A 21,531-nucleotide genomic window follows, 5' to 3' on the forward strand; every position below is an offset into this window, starting at 1 on the left:
GTAGTGTACTGAATCAGAAATTTTTTTAAAAAATTAAATTTTTATAAAATTTTCTTCTGAACTAAAGTGCATGACCATTTTTCATGCGTAGAGGTGGACAGTATCCTTTTATTTCTAATTTATTTAAATATCAATACATTACTGTTGATATCATTAGGAAAAATAATTTTTGAAGCTACGGAAATGCCGTAGTAGTTAAGTATATGCCGTTTGCTTATTAATAAATGACCTGTCACATTGGTCTATCGATAAAAAACACTTGTTTGAAAATGGTAATAGTATTTGTTTCTACCAAGTAAATATTCTCTTATTTTGCCTATCACTTTTCAGTGTTTAGAATGTACAGTGCATTAATATCCGATACATTTTTATAATATTATTGCCTTATGGTGGACAGAAATATTTCGAATTTGTAAAATAAATCATATTAATATAACACTTATTTTACCACTTCAATAACTAAAAAAATTTTTCCTTAATTTTTTAAAATTTATTTAACTATTTAGTGGAATCTCAATTTATAGAATTATATACTTATGACTACTTAGTTAACTCGTATCTTTCTTATACCTTTCATCTAGTCCTTAATAATTAAATATCTAAGTGTTGATATTATTGTTCTCATATTTATAATGTATGCTTGCCCCTATTTATTCTTCATGTTTATTTCTACTAGATATAAATAAGACTTACTAAAAACTAGACGAAACGGTGGAAAATACACATCAATTAGAACGATCATACATTGTTACGAAAACTCATTTGTAACTATTAACAGCGTCAGTATTTCCATTGATTTTATAGCACTAGGTTATAAGAAGTTATAAGAGTTCTTAATGAACTGGCTCAGTGTTAGACTTTATATCTTTTTTTTAATGTTTTGGCAGTAATTATAGAAGCTGGAATAGACTTAATTTTTTGGTTATTTCTTAAATATTATGAAACAAGATTCTTAATTTTTCTATGGTTTTCTGTAATAAGCATTTTAGCCCCTTCAGTCAGCAGAAAGAAGCGCTTCCTTAGGATCATACGCTTCGAGTTTATAGGTACTTAAGAAAACATATGAGTACTAAGACGAGAGTACCATATGGAACTCACGTCCGAGCGTGAACTTGAGCCGCTATGAGTTAGAAAGGTTCGTTTCATATATGATACCGTTTGGTCACGAAAGGAGAATCACGCGATCACTATTCCGAAAGAGTTAAGGTATTACGAAACTGTCCAGTTTATAAGTTCAGGGACATCGTTGATATTCTCACGCAACCTTTAGCTCATGTTTAGTGAAGTTGAAGTGTGTTAGGAGGAAAATGGACTAATTGAGGGTGGAGAGGGTTATTTGAAGAAAAAATCTTGCATATATGAATGTGGAAGCACAGCTCACTCACCATTACTATTATTATAACTTCCGGTTTGTTGAAATTGTGTGCCTTCAGTTCGTAACTTTAAGCATGAATTGTGTTAGGCATTTACAAAATATTGTTATGTTTAATTATTTATCGCTTTCGCTGTCTCTATGTTTCTTAATAACCAATTCAGTCACAATTAATCTAAATTTTTAATTATTCTATCCTCCCGCTATAATAAAAACATATAAGGGATAAATAACAACAATAATAATAAATGGCTATATACAATCTTATACGGTCTTTGAAAAGTTTAAATTTAGCTTTAATTTGATAATAAAATAATAGTAAGATTTTTTTTAAATAATTTCTTCTATAGAGTAAAAATTTAACTACTTGCTTGTTAATCTATTTACTTGGAATTAATTATAAGTTAAAGAGCATATGAGGAATTTGAGAGATAGTGATAAGTCACATTTTTCTAAAAGTGACATTTTTACATTAATCCATTCCAGATAGACATTTAACAAGTTTCCACGATTCTCATTAGACGAAAAACTACATCAAAATATCTTATTGATTACATGGAAAACATGGTGTTTTTCGCCAACAGTACTGTCGTGAGCAATTTGAAAATGTGACTTATCATTATTCTTCCCCTAGCCTACAATTGCACTTCCGTTGGAAAAACTTAAATGCTTTTTATCCCTTTCCACTCGGAGTACTTTAAACAACCGATGAGTAGTTGTAATTAATGAAGTTTTATTTGAGAATCAGCAGTTTCTTAAGTGTAAAGGGTTAATATTGAGAGTGAGACTTATGAAAAATATCATATTTTCAAATATTTCAGCTCCTGGTTATTATGATCCAGATTCTGCCTATAAGAATCTGCAAGATACAAAGCCAAGCTACACATTCGGACTTAAACCTAAACCTCCAAAAGTTGAAGTAACTCCTGGTATAGCTAAGGATTTATTTCCTATTAAAAACTGTTATTTTTCACCACAACTGCATGTTACACAAGCACTTTTCATTAAACAAAATTCCTAAAATAACAGTCATTTTTCACCAAAATTGATTATTTTCAAATTAGCATTTCTCATTTAAAAGTTCTTTTATGTTAGAATTTTGTACCTAGCGCAAAAGTATAAAGGAGAATAATACTGTGGCTCCATGCTTATATCATTCCTGGCTGACGCTGCCTATACACAATATTTAGCCTTGTAAAAAACCTATACTCCGTTGTAAGTTAAGAAAAGACCATTGCCGTCTAGGATTTCAGTAATCATCCACGACAGCATGTAGTTCCGTTTTATTTCGTTAAAAAAATTGCACAAGTATGCTTTCAAAAACAATACAAAAACACTGCAGATAATTCGTCCTATCCTTTAATCATAGAGTTATTTTTAGTTAAAAAAAAAAAGGTTATAGTTTCGTGTTTATACTGAAGTCCTTGATTTGGCGACATATTTCTCTAAAAATTGGCTCCTCTTATACTGACATGCCCTTAACAAATCAAGTACGAGATAAAGATTTGCTGTAGAAGAAAATCGTATACAAGAAACAATATTTAATATTCTTTCATCAGTTTCGTTAAATGAGAGTTGGCGATGTTGATATACGTTCGAGCTGCGAGATTAGCATCCATTTGGCGCGCAATGTGCAAACAGGCTTTCTCAATGAAACAGAGTATAGTTGCAAATTTTTGCAGAAGAATTTATACGCAAATTTAACCAATATAGCTTTGGGAATGGAATAATCAGTAACTTAGAAAAATCAGCAAAAAAAACTTTTATGGCTAAATTGGGATACTCCTCTTTATGATCAGAATTTTTCTTGTGGTAGCAAAATTAGTATATTGAAATCTAATTCTTGCTTTATTTGATTTGATTAAAAATAGTTTTAATTATTTTGATAAACCACTGCTTGTAACAAAAATTCATATGCAAAGATTTCTTTCTCTGAATGATGTGATGATGATATTAATCATAGCTTTCTGCTAGCTTTAGTTTAGAATTCCCCACTCTTTATAATTTTTTTTGGAGAAAGAGCAGCAGCTAGCAATTGCTGAATGTATAGTATTAACATTTCGTTGCAAAGAATTCTGACCCGAAAATATTACGCACAGCCCATTGGCAGCCATTTTCTTGTTGGATGGTATAATATCCAAGAAATATTGTACACAGCTTTTTCCCCCCATTTTATTACCATTCATACAAATCAGACCGGTGTAACCAGGGAGCAACCCTCCAGAAGCTGCGGGCAGCCATGAGGAAGGTGGATACATCGGCCGTACACCTATATTGCCATTGTTTTTTTTTTCTTTCTGTATTAAAGTTAGTGCCGTCCAAATACTGGACCATATGCTTAGTCATGTATTTAGTACCCAGTCATCTATGACCATGTATCATGTGATGTACTAGGTCATGCATCACGTACCTAGTCTTCTTATCTTTTGGAGTCACATCGGATCTGATGAATCAGTAAGAGTCCACCAGGACTGATACTGAGTAACCAGAGCAATTCCAAGTGTGGTTATTTCCAGGGAACTCTTTTAAAGAGAGGGCGTTATCATCTTTATTCTATAAGTTTTACTATTTAATTCGCTACCAATTTATTAAAACTTCAGCAGAAAGCTGAGCAGTTGGCATCTCTGATAATGTACCCAAAATATTTTTGCACTGATACACACTTATATGCTTTCCGACACGAATGAATCACTTACTAATGTCAACTTGTGTATCACTTTATGTTATACACTTTTTAAAGCACTTTTAAAATCCATTACTTCTGCGCACTTTCACATCTCAAAGCTTTTACTTTCAAATTTAATCATCGTGTTTATATAGCGCCTGGACAGTATGATTCCGATGAAGCCTTAAAGAAATTGAAAGATTCAAAGCCCAGTTACTCATTTGGAGAGAAGCATCACACGCCAAAGATGGATGACATACCGGGTAATCATAACGTCCAATGAAAGAATGCAAAATATAGTTGCATGTTATGATAGAAGCATTTTTTAGATCCAAATTAAGACATTAAAATTATATTAGAATTGCGGTATATTAAGGGGTTGGACAAAATTATGGAAACTCTTCCTTACTAACTGTACGAAAATAACTTTCGTTTACCACTCGTAAATGTTTTGGAAGATTTTACATGGCTATCTCAGTTTATTTAGAAATGGTATCTCTTTAACCATGCAAAATTTGAACCGACCCAATTGAGGAAAGGAAGTTAATAATTTTTTCTAACTTTAATATCAACAAATTTTGAAATTGTGCTATAGGATTGCGATGTTTGAAAGGATAATTGCCCATTTAAATTATGGGTACTGAGTACCTAGTTCAGGGACTATCTGCTCCTTCATCGAAATTTAATAGAAGAAAGGAATGAAGGGGGATGGGAAGATTACGTTAGTAAATTTACATGATAATAAAATGCACTAAGTGGTTAAGTACAATAATAAAAAAATTCTGGGATAGAAAAGTTACTTAACACGTTCACGCCGGGAAAAGTGAAAATACTGGTAGAAGAACTATTTCAATATTAGATAATATTAGGGAGGAGTTAATCTATTCTCAACAATAACAGTTCACTGTAAGGAAATTTATCACGACGACGACGATCTGGATTTGGTGAGGTACCTGCCCGCGTCAGCGGGCACTTGACCTCTTCATCTGAAAATTTGCCCTAGGGCAACGGTGACTAGTGGCGTAAAGTTAAACTGGAACTACATTAATTTTTTGGGGCACCTACACAAATGTGTTTATCCCCAGTAGAAAAGTTGTTGTGCCTGATGAGATAAGATTTCTTCAGGTGGAAAAATTTTACATGAAGTGATGAAAATAAATCTGAGTAGACTTAGGGAGAACTTGAAGAAAGATCTAAAAGTTGATAAAAAAAAACTTAAAAAAAAAAGAGGGGAAAGTCATGGAGATATCTCTAGAATTCATATTGCCCTGGGGGTCAATTTTCCTATGCATCCGAAAAGGGTTAAAAAGTTGAACTTTATCACGGCGAAGAAGCAATTCAATATAAAAATTGCATCCGTTAAAAACAATTGGTAGTTATGGATTTTTATTATTCCCGGAAAAAAACTAAAAAATGAAATTTATTGTTACCAGTTTTTACTCCAGTGCGCTGCCAAGATGAGACAATCTAGCCTGACCCACCGGTGGGTCACCCCGACGTGAATGTGTTAAGAAAATATCGTAAATATATATACTTATTATATACAAATTACAATTATATTTAAAAAAGGAAAAGTTTTCATTTTCCTATGCGCTCATTTCGGTCGATGTAAATTGTGCATGGGTAAAAAGGACACAATTTTTAAATACGATCTTTTAAATTGTGCCAGCTGCATAACCACGTAAAATCTTCTAAAACATCTGCTGCATACCTGCCAACTTGTAATCCTTTCAAGGATGATTTTCCCCAGTGCTAGTAAATTGAAATTTAAAATACAATTTTAGGCAGAATCATTCGCTGTATTATGAACAAACTTATACGGATTACCGCAACTGTTTTGCATAATAATATATAAGCTTAATTTTTTTTAAAAACAGTGGTAGATCAAAAATATTATAAATTAAGTTTATAAATGAAAGGAATATATAGAAAGCATACATTTTACTACCACTTTAAATATAGAAATAAAATTTTACGCCAAATGCGTAAAAGTTGGCAGGTATGCTGCTGCTATAGGAAAGATTGTTTACATAGAGTTCGCATAAAAATATTACAATATTTTTGTCCATCCCCTGAACAAGTACATTAAATTTCCTAATAAATGCTAATAATTAGCCATTTTGTCCCTTATTGCATTAATGTGAGCGTGTTAATCGAGGTATCTGTCTTCCGCCGCTTTCCTTTCTTCTTAGTGATATTGCCTTAGGCAATGAAAGTTAATAACTGGTTATAAGAAAACAAACTTCTGGTAATGTAATGGCACTTTATATAATAATACTTTTTTAAAATTAAATGTGGTGATAAAGTTGTTTATGATTTCTCTATAACTGAGAAAATTATTGTGCTTGACTATCACAGCCAATAAAAGATTTTAAGCACATCAAAAGAGATTTAGCATGTATGAATAATAAAATCGTACAGTTTTTGATTACACTTATTTACACGTCCGCAACGCTTATAATACCACATTTGTCAAGGTTAGCATTGAAGACGCGTTTATCAAATGTTGTACTTTTTTATGCTTCATATTACACTTAATCCCTTATTATAGCTTCTGAGCTGTTGATCCTATTGCTTTTATTTTGGTATCACTCAATTTAGCTTGACAAATGATGAAACAACAGCAGACTTTCCTCGACAGTAATGTTAATTTTTACCTCTTTGACCTCCTCCACCTCCTTGCCAATTTAAGATAGCAAATACTGCTTGCTTCAAATAATGGATAAATTTTAGGTATCCATAATAGGTTCAAACCACCTTTAAAACGATTTCTAGCTTAGGAGAACGCTTCAAAATATAGCTTAAGAGAACGCTAAGCACCGTTTAATTAATCACCAGTATTGCAATAAAATGAGATTAAAATTAAATTTTAATAAAAATAATTTTATTCTTTTTAATTTGATTACAATAATTGGTTAGTCTTTAAAAACGCGTGTATATATATATATATATATATATATATATATATATATATATATATATATATATATATATATATATATGTGTGTATAAAAAGGATGAAGGACTTTAGAAATATATGATATTCTACATATTCATATTGTTCTAGAAAGCGTTTCCTAGCCGTTTTTGAAGGCAAGAAATTCACTCACAGTCAAATGCAACTCTTTGCGAAGCATTAACTGTGGCTATCTTTGATATGAACGACAAAAGTCTTCATTTATTTTAGTTTTCTGATCATGGACCACTACTCGAATTCTCATTTTGCGTCGTAGCTAAGTTAACTGTTAACCGTGCTTAAAAACAAATTATAAATATTTTCCTTATAAAAGCCTCATCATTGCTCTGAATGTAAACAAAACCGGTTTCGAAGCATGCAAAGAGCTTTCTCTTAAATACATAAAGCAAACCTCGGTACATAATAGAATCGGCTAACCCTCTTTCCTTGCTTTTGAGATCGCCTTGTTTATGAGGTAAACATAAACGTTAAACCAAAACAGTTAAGATGCCCTGCAATGTTTGCGTTGTACATGGGACGTCTTTCTAGTGCAAGTGGTTAAGAATATTTCAGTTTTTTATTTCCTTAAGGTGAGAAAAAAAAAACATCGATTTTCTAATAATGCAGTACTGTTTTGAAATATTGCGAATACATCGACCGAAGTTTTTTTTTTTTTTGCAGAATAAGAAAAAGAAAGAAAATTTTTTCTTTCGTAACATTTTTGCTTTTACATCACTACAATGAAAAAACGCACATCATGAAAAAAAATTACGATTTATAAAACAATCGTATAGATGTCTAACTATGTAACTAAGCACAGATGGCGCTAGGGGTTATAACTCGTTGTAACACTTCCGGGTTACTTCTTCCGATTGATTTCTAGATCTAAGCTTGGAAAAGTGCGTCATTCAGTATTATTATATTTGTAGTATTCACATGATTACGCGTTCTTTCAATTTAACTTTTAACAAAACAAGTAACAAATGAATTTGGGGGACCCCGCAAGCAGGTTATGATACAACACAAAAAATAACAACCGGCTATATTTTACATAATTATAGCCAAAAGGAAGGGAAGACACTCAAAACGTGGCAAATGCAACACCTTTATGCATTGATATTAATTTTTTAAATTTGTTTTAAGTTCACGATCTGTTAGAATTTATAAATTACAGAAAACTCTTATGAATTGTAAAATTTCACGTAAAATTGAACAAAAATCACTTTAATAAAACTTCCTAGGTATATTACGCCTGTTCACACATCGCCTCATATGCATGATTTAAGCGGATGAATACATCGGAAGTTTTCCAAATTTCTTCCGGTTTTAGGGCTATTGTTAATGTTCAGTCTACCACCCATATCTAAGCAAGGGTTAAATAAATATTTTTCTCTCTTAGCACCTGGTACATATGATGTAGAAAAAGTCGAAAAGAGCCTAATTCATACGTCACCAGCATTTTCATTCGGTGTTAAACCTAAAGATCAAAAGCTTGACGATATACCTGGTAATTCAAACTATTTCAATCAAAATTCTGTTCTTGTTTGCACGCTATTCCATCGCATGTTTTTCCTTTGCACTATATTCTTTTGCACTTTTTCCATTTTGCACTATATTTTTTTCCACGTTTTTTTTTTAAATTCTTCATCAGACTATCCAATTATTTTAATTTGTTGATTTTTCATTCTTAACACAGAAATTTGAATTGAAAATTTTAATTGTTTGTGTAGCTATTTGTGAATTTGCATTTAAAGTATTTGCACAATAAGTTTGTATTCGAACTTGAATACAGGTAATTTATATATATATATATTATTTAAATTTCTGAAATCGTTTCCATGAATTTCTTGAATAGTTATTTGTTGTGATCGATTTTCTAAACCAATTGGTTGCGAAGTTTGCAGTGAAATTATTTTCATAATTTATTCAGTTGCAGTACAAATTTGTTGTGGAAAAATTGTATGGAAACGGGCCCTCCACGAAATTCTTACTCTAATGCTTTTCGCACTTTTGGAAATCTTTTTGCAAAAATTGTTGTGCTAGATTGATTTGTAGTTTACAGTAGTAATTTGCACACTTGTAGAATTCAGCACTTTCTCATAGCACTTTTTTCTTATTACTGATACTAATGTTATTGCAGCACCTGGCGCTTACGATCCAGACAAAAGTATCAAAACAGTGCTAGATAACACTCCGAGTTACTCATTTGGCATTAAATATAAGGATCCAAAACCAGATGATATACCTGGTAAGTCTTCTAAAAACTCTAATATTTAATCAAAACATTAAAAACTGGACGTCTGATTCATTGAGTTGTAAATTATTCTGCTTTTTAAAGGAGGATAATTTATTTTTGTAGCTCCGGGTGCTTATGATGTTGAGAAAATGGAAAATATGGTTCACCAAAAATCTCCCGCATTTTCGTTTGGTTTAAAATACAAGGACCAAAAACCAGATGACATACCTGGTAAAGCATTTACTTTCCTTTCACTATAGAAGTATCCTGTATGTTATCAAATCATAGCAAACAAATTATTGCATGGTATTACAGGTTATATACATGGCTTTAACGATGTGTCATGGTGTTAGGGTACTTAGTTTAGCAGTCCTGGTGCAAGGAAATGCCATGGTTATTTTAGTGAAAATAATGATTGAGGTATATGTGAACTTATAATCTAAGTGAATAAATTGTTGCAGTATTTAAGGGGGAAAAACACAAAAGTAAATATTTTATACGGAAAAAGATCTATGATATCTTATCTACTTATTTTTTTGTATAAACCATGGCAATTGCTGAAAACTTCCACTATTTTTTGAATGAATTTTAAACAAATGAATTTTTTTATAATATGATTGAAACTATTTTTAAAAAGAACTAAATTTCAATTATTATTATTTTTTCATAACCATCGTTGAACAGCTGACTCAATTTTTTGGGTTAACGACTTTTAATGTTCAACTCCGTAGCCTTGTAATTTTGAACCCAATCCAGAAGTCAAGGGAACGCCTGGATCAAGTATTGAGGAAATTTGCCTTCGAGGAGGATTTTTTGATTCAACTAACCCCATTTGCTTTACATAACCACGTTCAACAGGAAAACCACGAAACCCCTCACGGTTAGCCTGACGGCAAGGAAACTCTAACCATGATCTGCCTACCCCTAAAGATATTTTATGTCAGCACTGTAGTCGGTGCCAGACGAATGCAGAATTCGTATCAATCAGCCATCGCTGGGATTCGAACCCGGTTCACCTCAAATTATTTTATTTGTAAATTTTAACTGAAATTGATTCATATACTCTACCCGAAAACAATAGTACTTCTAAATACATTAGTAATATAACAACTTAGAGACTAATATCATAGATTAAATGTAATATTTTTCAGCTCCTGGGTCATATGATCCTGAAAATAGTGTTAAAAATCTCCTAGATAAAACGCCTAGTTACACATTTGGGGCAAAACACAGAGATCTGAAGCAAGACGAGACACCTGGTAAGTGCTTTTCGCACTTGCACCAGTTCGATGCGCGTATGCACAACATATTAAATTCTCACTGTCAACTTTGTCCACTTTTTATTTAATAAAAATTTACATTAATAATAATAGAAAAAATTTAATCGTAAAGCACTTTTGTCTACTATTTTAGATAGGTATTAGAGCTGTTTAAAACTACTTCTTTTGGATATTTAACGATATACCACTTAATGCAATTTAGGTTTTAAATACTAGTAAATTGGTATTTAATATTTGTAGTGGTATTTACGTCACAGTACCCAGATTCCAATATCATCCTGTACTTAAGTTAAATTTTATAATAACCGATTTGAATATTTAATTTCTAATTACATCACGTATCTGAAATAATTTGCAACTTTCAGGCTACTCAAAGTGTTTCATTAACACATGCTGTATTGCATTTTATAATTTTCTCAACAAAAAATATCTTGTTCGATTAGACGACATATTACTTTGAAATTTCTTCGAATCGATGTTAAATGCAGCTTTTGCAAGAACCATTTGTGTTTCTTTTAACATAGAACACAGTATATTTAATTTTTAGATTATTATAAACCATAAAATATCTAATTCTAGATACATATTTTTTTGATTTATTAATTCAAGATTGTCATCTGGTAATATTATTTTTTTCTATAAACAATTAAAAATTATACAATTTGGTCTCAAATCTTTAAAATTTCTCATGAACGTGCGGAGAATATATCGAGTCTGCAATCAAACTTTTATTTTTCGCGATTTTTCTTGAAAATAAATATAATCCGGGTACTTACAACTCGAGAATAAGTGAGGTGATTTAAATCAGATTTATTTGGATATCTGTAACCGACGTCACGCGATTGTGTTGAACCTAATTGGCTACTAAATCGAAAAATCCTTACCATACTATTTTCCTACGATGACGTCACTTGCATGCATCCAATTAACGCACACTATCTATAATACATATAGTTAATCAATTCATATACAAATTTCTTATCGTTGCCCATTAAATTTTTAAGGTAAAGTTAAAAATAAATTTACTTAATTGATTATAATACATTCTCTATTTTATTGAAATATTTAATATTATTTTTAATGATTCCCTAAAAAAAATTAATTAACAACAAAAATATTTATAAATTTTAAAGATTTATGAAATTATTTTTTAAATTTATTAAATAGAATAGAATTAATGAATAATTTAACAAAAAAAAAAATAAACTACAGTTAATTATAAGTTTGAGTAAAATTATAACTGTACAATAAGATTTATGCATCTTCACAAATTTATTTTATTCCTTTGCTTTACTTTCATCCTTCGGAAATGCATCAGCTCCTGGTTTCTATAATGCTGATCAAGCTCTTCTTATTGTTCTGGATTCAACGCCAAGGTACTCGTTTGGCGGAAAACCCAAACCGCCTAAAATAGAAGATACACCTGGTAATTGAGATACATTTCTTGAGCACGCACAAATGACAGTACTGATGCACGCTTAAAGCTAGAATGTAAATCCATATTTAGTATGGTAAATTCAGTGTACGTAAGAACTGCCCACATGACAAGTGGGCATGCGTGATAGCATCAGAAATACCATAGCAATAACAGTGTAACCCTTCAGGTTTAATAATAACAGTAAAAAGATAGCACATATTAAGTTTAACTTATTAACCAATTCGCATGGGAGCATAAAAAGCGAATGTTAAGTTTAGCTAAGATGGATGCGGGTAGACAAATATAACTCACAATAGTACCTTTTTCAGTGTAACAAGGTGAGCGTCATTTTAATATATATCCTTGAATGGTTGCTGCTTCATACAGTCTAGGACAAATAGTGCAAATAATTTTGACAAACAACATAATTTGCAAGAAATAATTAGTAATAATCGAAGAGTTACGTCTCGTCGCATCCGTACAAATAAACTGATGAATCACCTTTTGCTACTAAAAGTTGTACTACATCTACATTCGAATTTTATGTAACTATTTTTCTTTTATGTTTACGACTTTTACTTTATTCGACATTAATGTTGTTCTGTTCTGGACGCATCCTTCATAGTCATAGTGTTCTTTTTACATTCACTTTAAATGCTCTCATGGGATCCCGCTAATCAGGTACACGCGCATTCCCCTTGTTTTTGTTTGTTGTGTTGCTATTTTTATTGTAATTCTGATGTTAGCACATTTGAGCATTTTCCCGATAGCAACCATTACGCAACTGATCATAACAATCAAAATTATAGAATATGTTTTTCACAGGCACAAAGAATTGATTCAAATTAGGCTTGTTAAATGGAACTATAATGTTTCTCAATAATAGAAAAAAAAATTGGAATTGATTTTTTAGTTGAAATTTATTGAAATAATGTAGTTATTTTTTCCTCCCTTTATTTAAGTTTTATGCATAACGTAAATAGTAATACAATCAAGATTTATGAATGTAATTCAATCAAGATTTGTGTAAAACTGATTGAAATTTGTATTGCATGCTGTTCAAGATTTAAATTGCATACTGATGTGAACTTGTATTGCACGCCACTGTTTAGGTGTAGTTTGTAATATTATTGGGTTCTCAACTAAAGAACATTAAAATATAATCCCTCTGTCCATAATTAGTTGTTACTTTTGAATACTTTTTTATTGATCATTGATAATGATGATTTTATGATTTCGAATGAACATTCTTCAAAGATTTCAGGTAATTTAGTAAAGTGTTAAGCTATGAATCAACAACATTAACTTGCTGATCATTTCCTCCTTAAATAAGTACCGAATTAGTTCCAAAAATCCAAGCTTCATACGCTTGCAAGCCACATTCCTTTTTGTAAGGGCACTTCCACCAGCATTTGCATAAAATTATCTTTAAACTAAAGAGTCGTCTATTCATTAGTAGAGTTCGCATGCATTGAATTTTACGCACATTGTACCACGAACAAAATGAATAGATTGTTTTATTTTTACTTACTTGTTTATTTTTTTTCTAGCTCCAGGAGCTTATTCACCCGAAAAAGTAGAAAAAGCATTCGCCGGAGCTCCAAGTTATACCTTCGGTGCCAAGCATAAAGGTCCAAAACCAGATGATATACCTGGTAATATTTTTTGTCTTTCAATATATTTATTGCAATGCATGAAGAACTTATAATAAAATAGTGATGACCACATTTTTTCAAATGTGACTTATTCACTTTAAACTGTTACTTATTTAAAGATTGTTCTTTAGTATTGCTCACAGATATGTACTTAGTATTGCTCTCAGATATGTATTTAGTATTGCTCACCATATGATAGCATCAACATAAAAACATAATAACTGCCTACATTAAAAGTGCTTTATTTTCCCTATCTAGTTCTCCTTGCTTATTTACAATTTGTAAACTTGGCTTGTGATTATTATCACTAGCTCTTTACATATTAATTACATTTGTTTGTTTAGTCTAACGAATTGGATGTTATGTTTGTAGAATTGCATTGTTTTGCATTTAATAATGTTTTCTATTTTAAAATGTGTTAATATACTTTTAATGTTAAACTCAATGATAATTCTTTACCTTAATTTACGTTTATTCTATTTTTTTTCTAGCTCCCAATTCATACAATATTCCTGAAACTATGGGAACTAAAGATAGCGTCCATTACCAAGCTCCAGCTTTCACAATGGGTGGTAAAGAAGGGGATATCTGGGGTGTGAATAAGGTAGAGTTTTTTTTTTTCGGTTTATATAGCTATCATTTTACAGTAAAATGATGATTTAGTTATGTGGAAAGCGTCCACAAAAAATAGTCAAAACATTTTATCAAAAGAATATGTTGATTTATGATAGTTTTTTAAAACATTTGTACACTACCAAAAAAATTTTTTTTAACCAAACACAATTTTTAAAATAACTCATATAAGATTGATAAAAAATCTTAATTTTGGGATGAAAAAAAAAACTCTCATATATACATCTGTTGTGGTTTGCATATCGAAACCACAACGTTAACGCAAGAAGAAACTTATTCCATAAATACAAAATAAAACAATGAAATAAATTTAGGCGTAAAACATCGACGTAGCAGCGTGTGTTTTGTTCATAGATGAACTCATTGGCGATTGCCAATTATTGCGATAGTAAATTTATGCATACTTGGGCCAAAAATAGATTTATATATACACAATACATAAGAACTTTGAATGGGAAAACGTAAAGGTTTTTATCAGGACACATTCTTTACAATAAATGCGATATTTCTAAATAAAGAATAATTATTCTAATATGTTTTAATTCCGTAAATTAAAATGAATATTTTTTTGGGGGGGGGATTATTTTTTTATCTAATCGCCGCAATAAAGTCTTAAATATTAATCCTGTACATGTAATTGCAATACATGTACAAGATTAATGTTAGTTGTTTTAGTTGAAATTTACTTATGAACAAAAAGAATCTAAACACGAATCTGAATATCTACAGCATCATTAGATACAGAAATTTAACTTCTTAAAACTGGCATCGGAAAGCATGTTATAAAATTAGTTAAAAAAATATTAAAATTAATTAGAAAATATGGAAAAAGTACTTTAAATGTCGTATTGAGTCTAACTTGTTTGATATTTCTTATTCATTTAGTTTATCAAGATCGTGAAGCACATTTATTTTTTAAACAATTTTTGAGAATTTGTATTATGAATGCATTCTTTAAACAATGTTTGAGTATTCATGTTAACAATTTATTATTTAAACAAGTTTTAGTGTATATGTTAAAAATTCATAAAAAAAAAAAAATTTGGAAGTTGTATGTTAAACGAATTTTAAGAGTTTGCACATCATTACGACTTTTTGCTTTGTTCCAGAATCCTGGTCCGGGTTCTTATAATGTCCCTGAAGCAGATAAACTTAAACAGAAATCTCCGGCCTACACAATCAGCTATCGGACTCCCATTCCAAGTGACAAAAGCAAAAAACCTGGACCTGCTGACCACTGCCCAGAAAAAGTGAGTAAATTTAAAGTTTTATTGTTTTAGACCCTACTCATCTCATACGTGGTTGTTATCTTAGCATCAGCCCCGCCAGGGGCTCTAACTAATTTATCTGAGTGGGAATAAATAATAAATCGCCGAAGCGCAAATGAATGTTTTAGACCCTATAAGTTGTGCGAAGTTGTTTAATACATATATCAGTAGAACAAATTGGTACTTAAAAAAAAAAAACATTTTTATTCTTAAAAGATTATGTTCTGTTACTTTTAAATACGTAAAATTATTTTTTGAAAACGTCCAATCTGACAACTTTATGTTTGTATAAAGAGAAAATTGCAAGTTTATTGGAGGAGCATGTTAAATTATTTTTTGAAAACATTCAATCTGATACCTTTACGAGTAGGTTATGTTTACATAACCACATATGTTTACATTACTTCATAATGAGAAGATTGCAAAGTTCTTTGGAAGAACATGTTAAATTATTTTTTGAAAACATTCAATCTGATAGCTTTTAGAGTATGTTATGTTTACATACTTTGATAATAAGAAGATAGATTGCAAAGTTCGTTGGAAGAACATATTAAATTATTATTTGAAAACCTTCAATTTGATAGCTTTAAGAGTATGTTATGATTGTATACATAAAGAGAAGATTGCAAATTTACAGGAAGAACATGTTAAATTATTTTTTGAAGCCGTTATATCTGATAGCTTTAAGAGTATATGATGTTTGTATACTTTACAAAGAAAAGATTGCAAATTCATTGAAAGAGCATGTTAAATTATTTTTTGAAAATATTCAATCTCATAGCTTTAAGATGTTATTATGTTTGTATACTTCGAAAAAAGAAGATCGTAAAGTTTAAATTGTTTCATAATCATGTTAAATTATTTTTCCAAACCGTTTAATCAGATACCTTACAGAGTATGGTTCATTTACTTCATAAAAAGGAGAATCATGTCAACCTTTTCAGGATGAACTACTAGAGCAATATTTCCGAAAATCTGATTATATTCATATTTTGCAAAAATATCAAATCCGTCTAAGAAGAAGAATTATATTTCTGCTGTGAAAGTACAACTTTCTGTCTGATTTCGTAATTTAAATCAAATCACTTAATAATTAATATAATCTTTGAATCCGTACACTGAATCATACTAACTAAAAACCCGATAAATAGATGTAAAACTGCTCAGGGCGATATATTGCTTTATTTATATGTTCACTTACATCTTTAATTAGAATTCAATTTATCAGATTTGAACTGTTAACATTAAACTCTATATAATGAATTTTGTAAAACTTGACAGAATTTATTTCCTCTGAACTTTCCTTTATTTAATAAAACTGTTTCAAGACTTTTAAAAGACTTAAGATTTATTTTTATTAAGTTTTATAATTACGCCCACTCTTTAAAAGATTCACTCCGAGATAACTGCATTAAAGTTGCATTTTATATGATACTATTAATTTTTGAAATGTAGAAATGAAAAAATTACTTAAAGTGAAAAATACTTAATTAAAAATAGCATTTATTTCGTTACCATTAGAAAACATTTTTTTACAAAGTGGAGCAAGTTGCATAATTTTAGAGGTTTCGCTAGTTAAACTTGGTTACATAGTTCTCATTCAACTTGTGTAATTGAATATATATATCTTGGCCAAGATATATATATTAAGTAACCGTTACACAAAACATATGTAAGGAATTACAACATTATGGACGCCTGCGAATCATTTTAATTAAATATAATACAAGCTTCGTGTGGGCTTTATAATATACAAAAATATGAATAAGAGAATGCAATAAATGAATGCTATGAAATGTAAGAAAATGTTGAAACTTGTTACAGGGTCCGTGGTCACACCATTTAGGTGTGAGATCTTCCTCTTCGTACATGGACCTTATACACTTACCTTCCATGAGACCAAGAGGAAGGTGATGTATTCAAACATTATTAAAGACGCTCTGCACTACTTTTTATTAGCACACTGCTTTCACTTGCATCTGTCAACTCGAAGAAGTCTCATTGACTTCTCAGGAACTATTAGACCGAATTTGCTCACATTTTGTATTTTACCTTGTAAAATGACATTCTTTAAAAATATGTAAAAAATCATTTACCTTACTATTAAAAAACTTTTCGACTAATTATTACAAATAAATAAAACTAAAATTAATTTTTTTGAGAATTAGAACGTCCTAGAACGTGAAGATACAATAATTCAATCAAAAGTTATTCAAGGTACATATTTGTATATACCTGAAGGATATTGTTTTAGTTACCACTTAAGCTTCAAGATCGCACTGTGTTCTGATATCGGATCGAAGTATAAATATTTATATTGGTAGTCATATCATGGTAGACAGACATTTCTAGTTTCTTCAAAATAAATCCTAATAATTACGACACTTATGATACCACTTTTTCTATTTTTGAGATCGCCCATTTAAAAAGACGATAAGCACTAGTTGGTAAATCAGCTGAATATTGATCAATATTAGATGCCGATTGATAGCATGTATAGTTTGAATTTTTATGATATAAACGATTGCGTAGTTATTTTATGAGCTTTTGAACAAACAAGTTTCCCGTTATTGTTTTAAAGAAAGTGGGGCTGTGTGCATGAAACGCTGCACATTTACCGAAAATAAAAATTTTATGTGTCTGCGAACAGTGCAATTAACTTATCAGACAACATGTTTTAATATTAACATCACATATTTGTTTTCATATATTTGCGCTGTGAGTATAAGTCACTTACTGTAAGGTAGAAAGAAAACACTCCGCTTACCGTAAGTGCTATATTTCACAGGCATATGCAGCATTGCATGCTTAGAGAAAAACTTCACATACCTGCCTAAAATGCACTCGCATGTTTGATAAAAACTTTACAAGCTTACTTTAAGTACACTTTTATATTTGCACTTTATTCTAAATTAATTTTACTGCTCTTTTTCAGTTCTCCAGTTTTTTCCACTTATTTTAACACGTTGAGAGCCGTCAGCCATCGGTGGCTGACACTGAACTTTCTATTTAGGCCGCGTCAGCCACCGGTGGCTGACACTAAAATTACATTTAGGCCACCTCAACCACCGGTGGCTGACACTGAAATTACAATTAGGCTGCATTTGCCACCGCTTGCTGACACTGACCTTTCACATAGGCAGCAAAAAACAGCTGGCTGACAGCGTATAACATGATATAGAACTATAAAATTTACACTCTTTTATGGAATTGCAGATTCAATTGCAGACAATTTATTCAAAATTTACTTAATTATTGTGATTCTTGGTTTAATAAATTCAATTTACTAGGTCTTTATCCACCACTATTTCTAAACAATTCGTAGGCTTATATACTTCACCACTTTTTTCAGTTATGTCAAGCTAAACCTTTTAAAAACTAGCAAAATCTGTCTAATATTTGCAAATTTAGTTTGTAGTTATTTACCGTTGTGGCCTGAAGGGCAAGACATGTAAAATTAGCGTGGCGTTCAACGTGTTAAGCATCAATTATTTACAATGAAAATAATTTAACTCATAAAACTAATGTTAAGATTTCATTGATAATAGCTCACAATTTAATTATTTCTAATTTATTTACGAACAGGTGGTGATGAAACACAGTCCAGCGTTCTCATTTGGAATACGACACTCTCCTTTCTCCCATCAGTACGCAAAGGACACCACAGCACCCCAATTCACAGAATCAACAGCCTTCAAACAGATCCAGATTATCCAGAAAGTTCAACAGGAAATAATACAGCAGAATGGACACTCATAATTCCCGGTTGAAATTGTGAAATCTTTGAGCAACAATTGCTGTGCAATCGGGGATTTAAGACATGAAGGATACCATAGCAAAATTATCTCCCCGAAACAAATTAAAACTAATATCAAGAAACTAGTAAAATTATATAAATAGAAACGGTTTGAAAAATCCTTAAAAGATAAAAACAAAAGTCTAAACACGATCTTTCTTAAAGAAGTTGAATCTAATTTACTGTGGTTTGTTTAACCCTGAAACTAAATATTTGACTATCAGAGTTTAGGTTTGAAATCGCATTTATCTACTAAGCAACTGTGAGATAAAAAATATTAATTTCAAATAATTGTAATATTTAAACGTTTTTTAAACATCGTTAAAAAATTTATTTCGATTGCAAATCTTGCACGAACGTTAGAATTAAAATGTACTTTCAAAAATAAGGTTTACTTTGTTTTTCTAAAATCGATGAAATAGATCCTAAGAAAAAGGTTAAAGTTATTTGCAATCAAAATAAATTGACTATTTGCACTTAGGCTAAAATAAAAAACATCCGCTTTAACTTGAATAAAATAACAGCTTTCTACTCAAAATGACTAATCCACAGATACTAGTAACTAAACAAACATAGTCTATAGTTTGAAAGTTCTCCATGAAAAAAAGACTTGCGAATGAAAATGTGGTTCATTTTTATTACATGTAATAATTTTCTGGTGTTACCATTTGTAAAGTGTTGTTTTGTATCAATTTTTTGTGACTCAACTGTGTGATATAGTTTTAGATAAATTTAGAGTTTATGTCTACTAACTCTCTGCCAAGAAGCTAATCACTGCGATTTGTGAATACTAGACATGTGAATACTATGTATGTTTCGTAGGCTAGTTGGAACATTCGGGTCTTTACAAACAGCCGACGTCATTTCTTAGGCTTATTGCAGGGAGCAGTATAGATACATTGCAAAGTGACACCGGCAGTTAGCAAAGAGGCGGATTTTCCAATTAGCCTACGAGACATGAAGAGTTATTATGTCTTTATTAAAACATTAAATGTGGAAAACGTGAAATTGCTTATTACTAACGGATTGAAAAAGAATATTCTTTGCAATGGAGGAAAGCCAAACATGTTTTATTATCATCATTGTTTTGATATGCAGTAAATGTAGGTGGCATACTTTATTATGGAATAAAGTTTACTTTTTATTATTTCTGTTATTTATTCTCATTTATAAAATTGTCGTAGCATGATGTGGAACACGTTAATTTGCAGTGTTTGATTTCGATTTAGAACACATTCTTCCCCTGCCAAATATAAATTAAATTAAAAAAAAAACTTTAAAAAAGTACAAAGCAAGGGGTACTCACAATAGCATTTTAGCTTTAGTTTTCTGAAATTAATTAATTTTAGAAGTCTTGGCACTTATTAATATAAGTTAGTGATAGAACAATTATTTTACTTAAATCTAAAAATTGATTTAAAAAATTCAGTAAACAAATTTTATGTCTTTTAAAATTCTAATTAATTAACTGTATCAAATATTAGTTTCTACTTCTTGTGCCATTGACCAAGTCGTTATATCTTGAAATCTATATATATATTTCTCTTACACGGCGACAAAAAAAAGGCTCATTACAACTCCCCGAATGGCCACGCTAGAAAATCGACCAATGATTGCCTCTAAAAATGTCACATGCGAAATCTAGTTGAGGTGGCTCAATATACGGCGCTTTTAAAAACGGAAACTGAAATAACCAGAGAGAGCACTCTTACCAAATGTGATCTCTTCCGAAATTCACCCTATCAGCTGCGGCAATTAAGCTAGGCAGAAGTGAGTAGTCTTTTCGATAGATCTCTACTTTAGTATTTTGTTGAAAGCGCTTTTTTTCACGAATTTATTTGACAATTTTTGATTTATATCACGAATTTATTTGTTTTATTATTGTTATTAGTTATTCATTGAAAAATGAGTCTCAGTCGTGCTGTTACGCTTTAAGATTTTATACTATAGCACATTTCTAATAGGTCTAACGAATTACATATCATTTATTTGAATTCAAAGTTGTTATATGGATTTGAAGGATTGTTTTGAATTCTTAGAATTTTGTGCATTTGCAATGCACCTAAGTCACTAGCGAGCGAAGCAAACCATATATGATTGAGTAGCAATTTTTGGGGGTTGGCGAGCGTTAGCGAGCAGGGGGCGCAGCCCACTAGTGTTATTTATTTTACGTTGTTTCATTCAACATTTTCCAATTAAATTTTTTTAAAAATGAGTGCATCACACATAAGGTTAGAAATTTTTTTTATCTGG

General features: G+C 30.7%; 1 protein-coding gene across 13 annotated transcripts in view; it reads left to right on the forward strand.

The window, feature by feature from the left end:
* The window catches only part of LOC107440114 (uncharacterized), a 97,715-nt gene extending 77,290 nt beyond the window's left edge, over window positions 1-20,425 (forward strand). For 7 of the 13 annotated variants that reach the window (XM_087151093.1, XM_071186585.2, XM_071186582.2 and 4 more), the window contains 10 exons: window positions 4,193-4,300; window positions 8,393-8,500; window positions 9,134-9,241; window positions 9,353-9,460; window positions 10,381-10,488; window positions 11,828-11,935; window positions 13,477-13,581; window positions 14,073-14,185; window positions 15,324-15,464; window positions 19,068-20,425. In XM_087151093.1, coding sequence (XP_087007219.1) covers window positions 4,193-4,300; window positions 8,393-8,500; window positions 9,134-9,241; window positions 9,353-9,460; window positions 10,381-10,488; window positions 11,828-11,935; window positions 13,477-13,581; window positions 14,073-14,185; window positions 15,324-15,464; window positions 19,068-19,241 — 1,181 coding nt within the window. In that variant the 3' untranslated portion in view covers window positions 19,242-20,425. The remainder of the gene's footprint in view (window positions 1-4,192; window positions 4,301-8,392; window positions 8,501-9,133; window positions 9,242-9,352; window positions 9,461-10,380; window positions 10,489-11,827; window positions 11,936-13,476; window positions 13,582-14,072; window positions 14,186-15,323; window positions 15,465-19,067) is intronic. The other 6 variants (XM_087151096.1, XM_087151098.1, XM_087151094.1 and 3 more) reach the window with 5 other exon arrangements.
* Window positions 20,426-21,531: the final 1,106 nt, after the last annotated feature.

Source organism: Parasteatoda tepidariorum, chromosome 9, assembly GCF_982258835.1.
Source record: "Parasteatoda tepidariorum strain Cologne lab strain chromosome 9, Ptep-v5.0, whole genome shotgun sequence".
Classification (NCBI taxonomy): domain Eukaryota; kingdom Metazoa; phylum Arthropoda; class Arachnida; order Araneae; family Theridiidae; genus Parasteatoda; species Parasteatoda tepidariorum.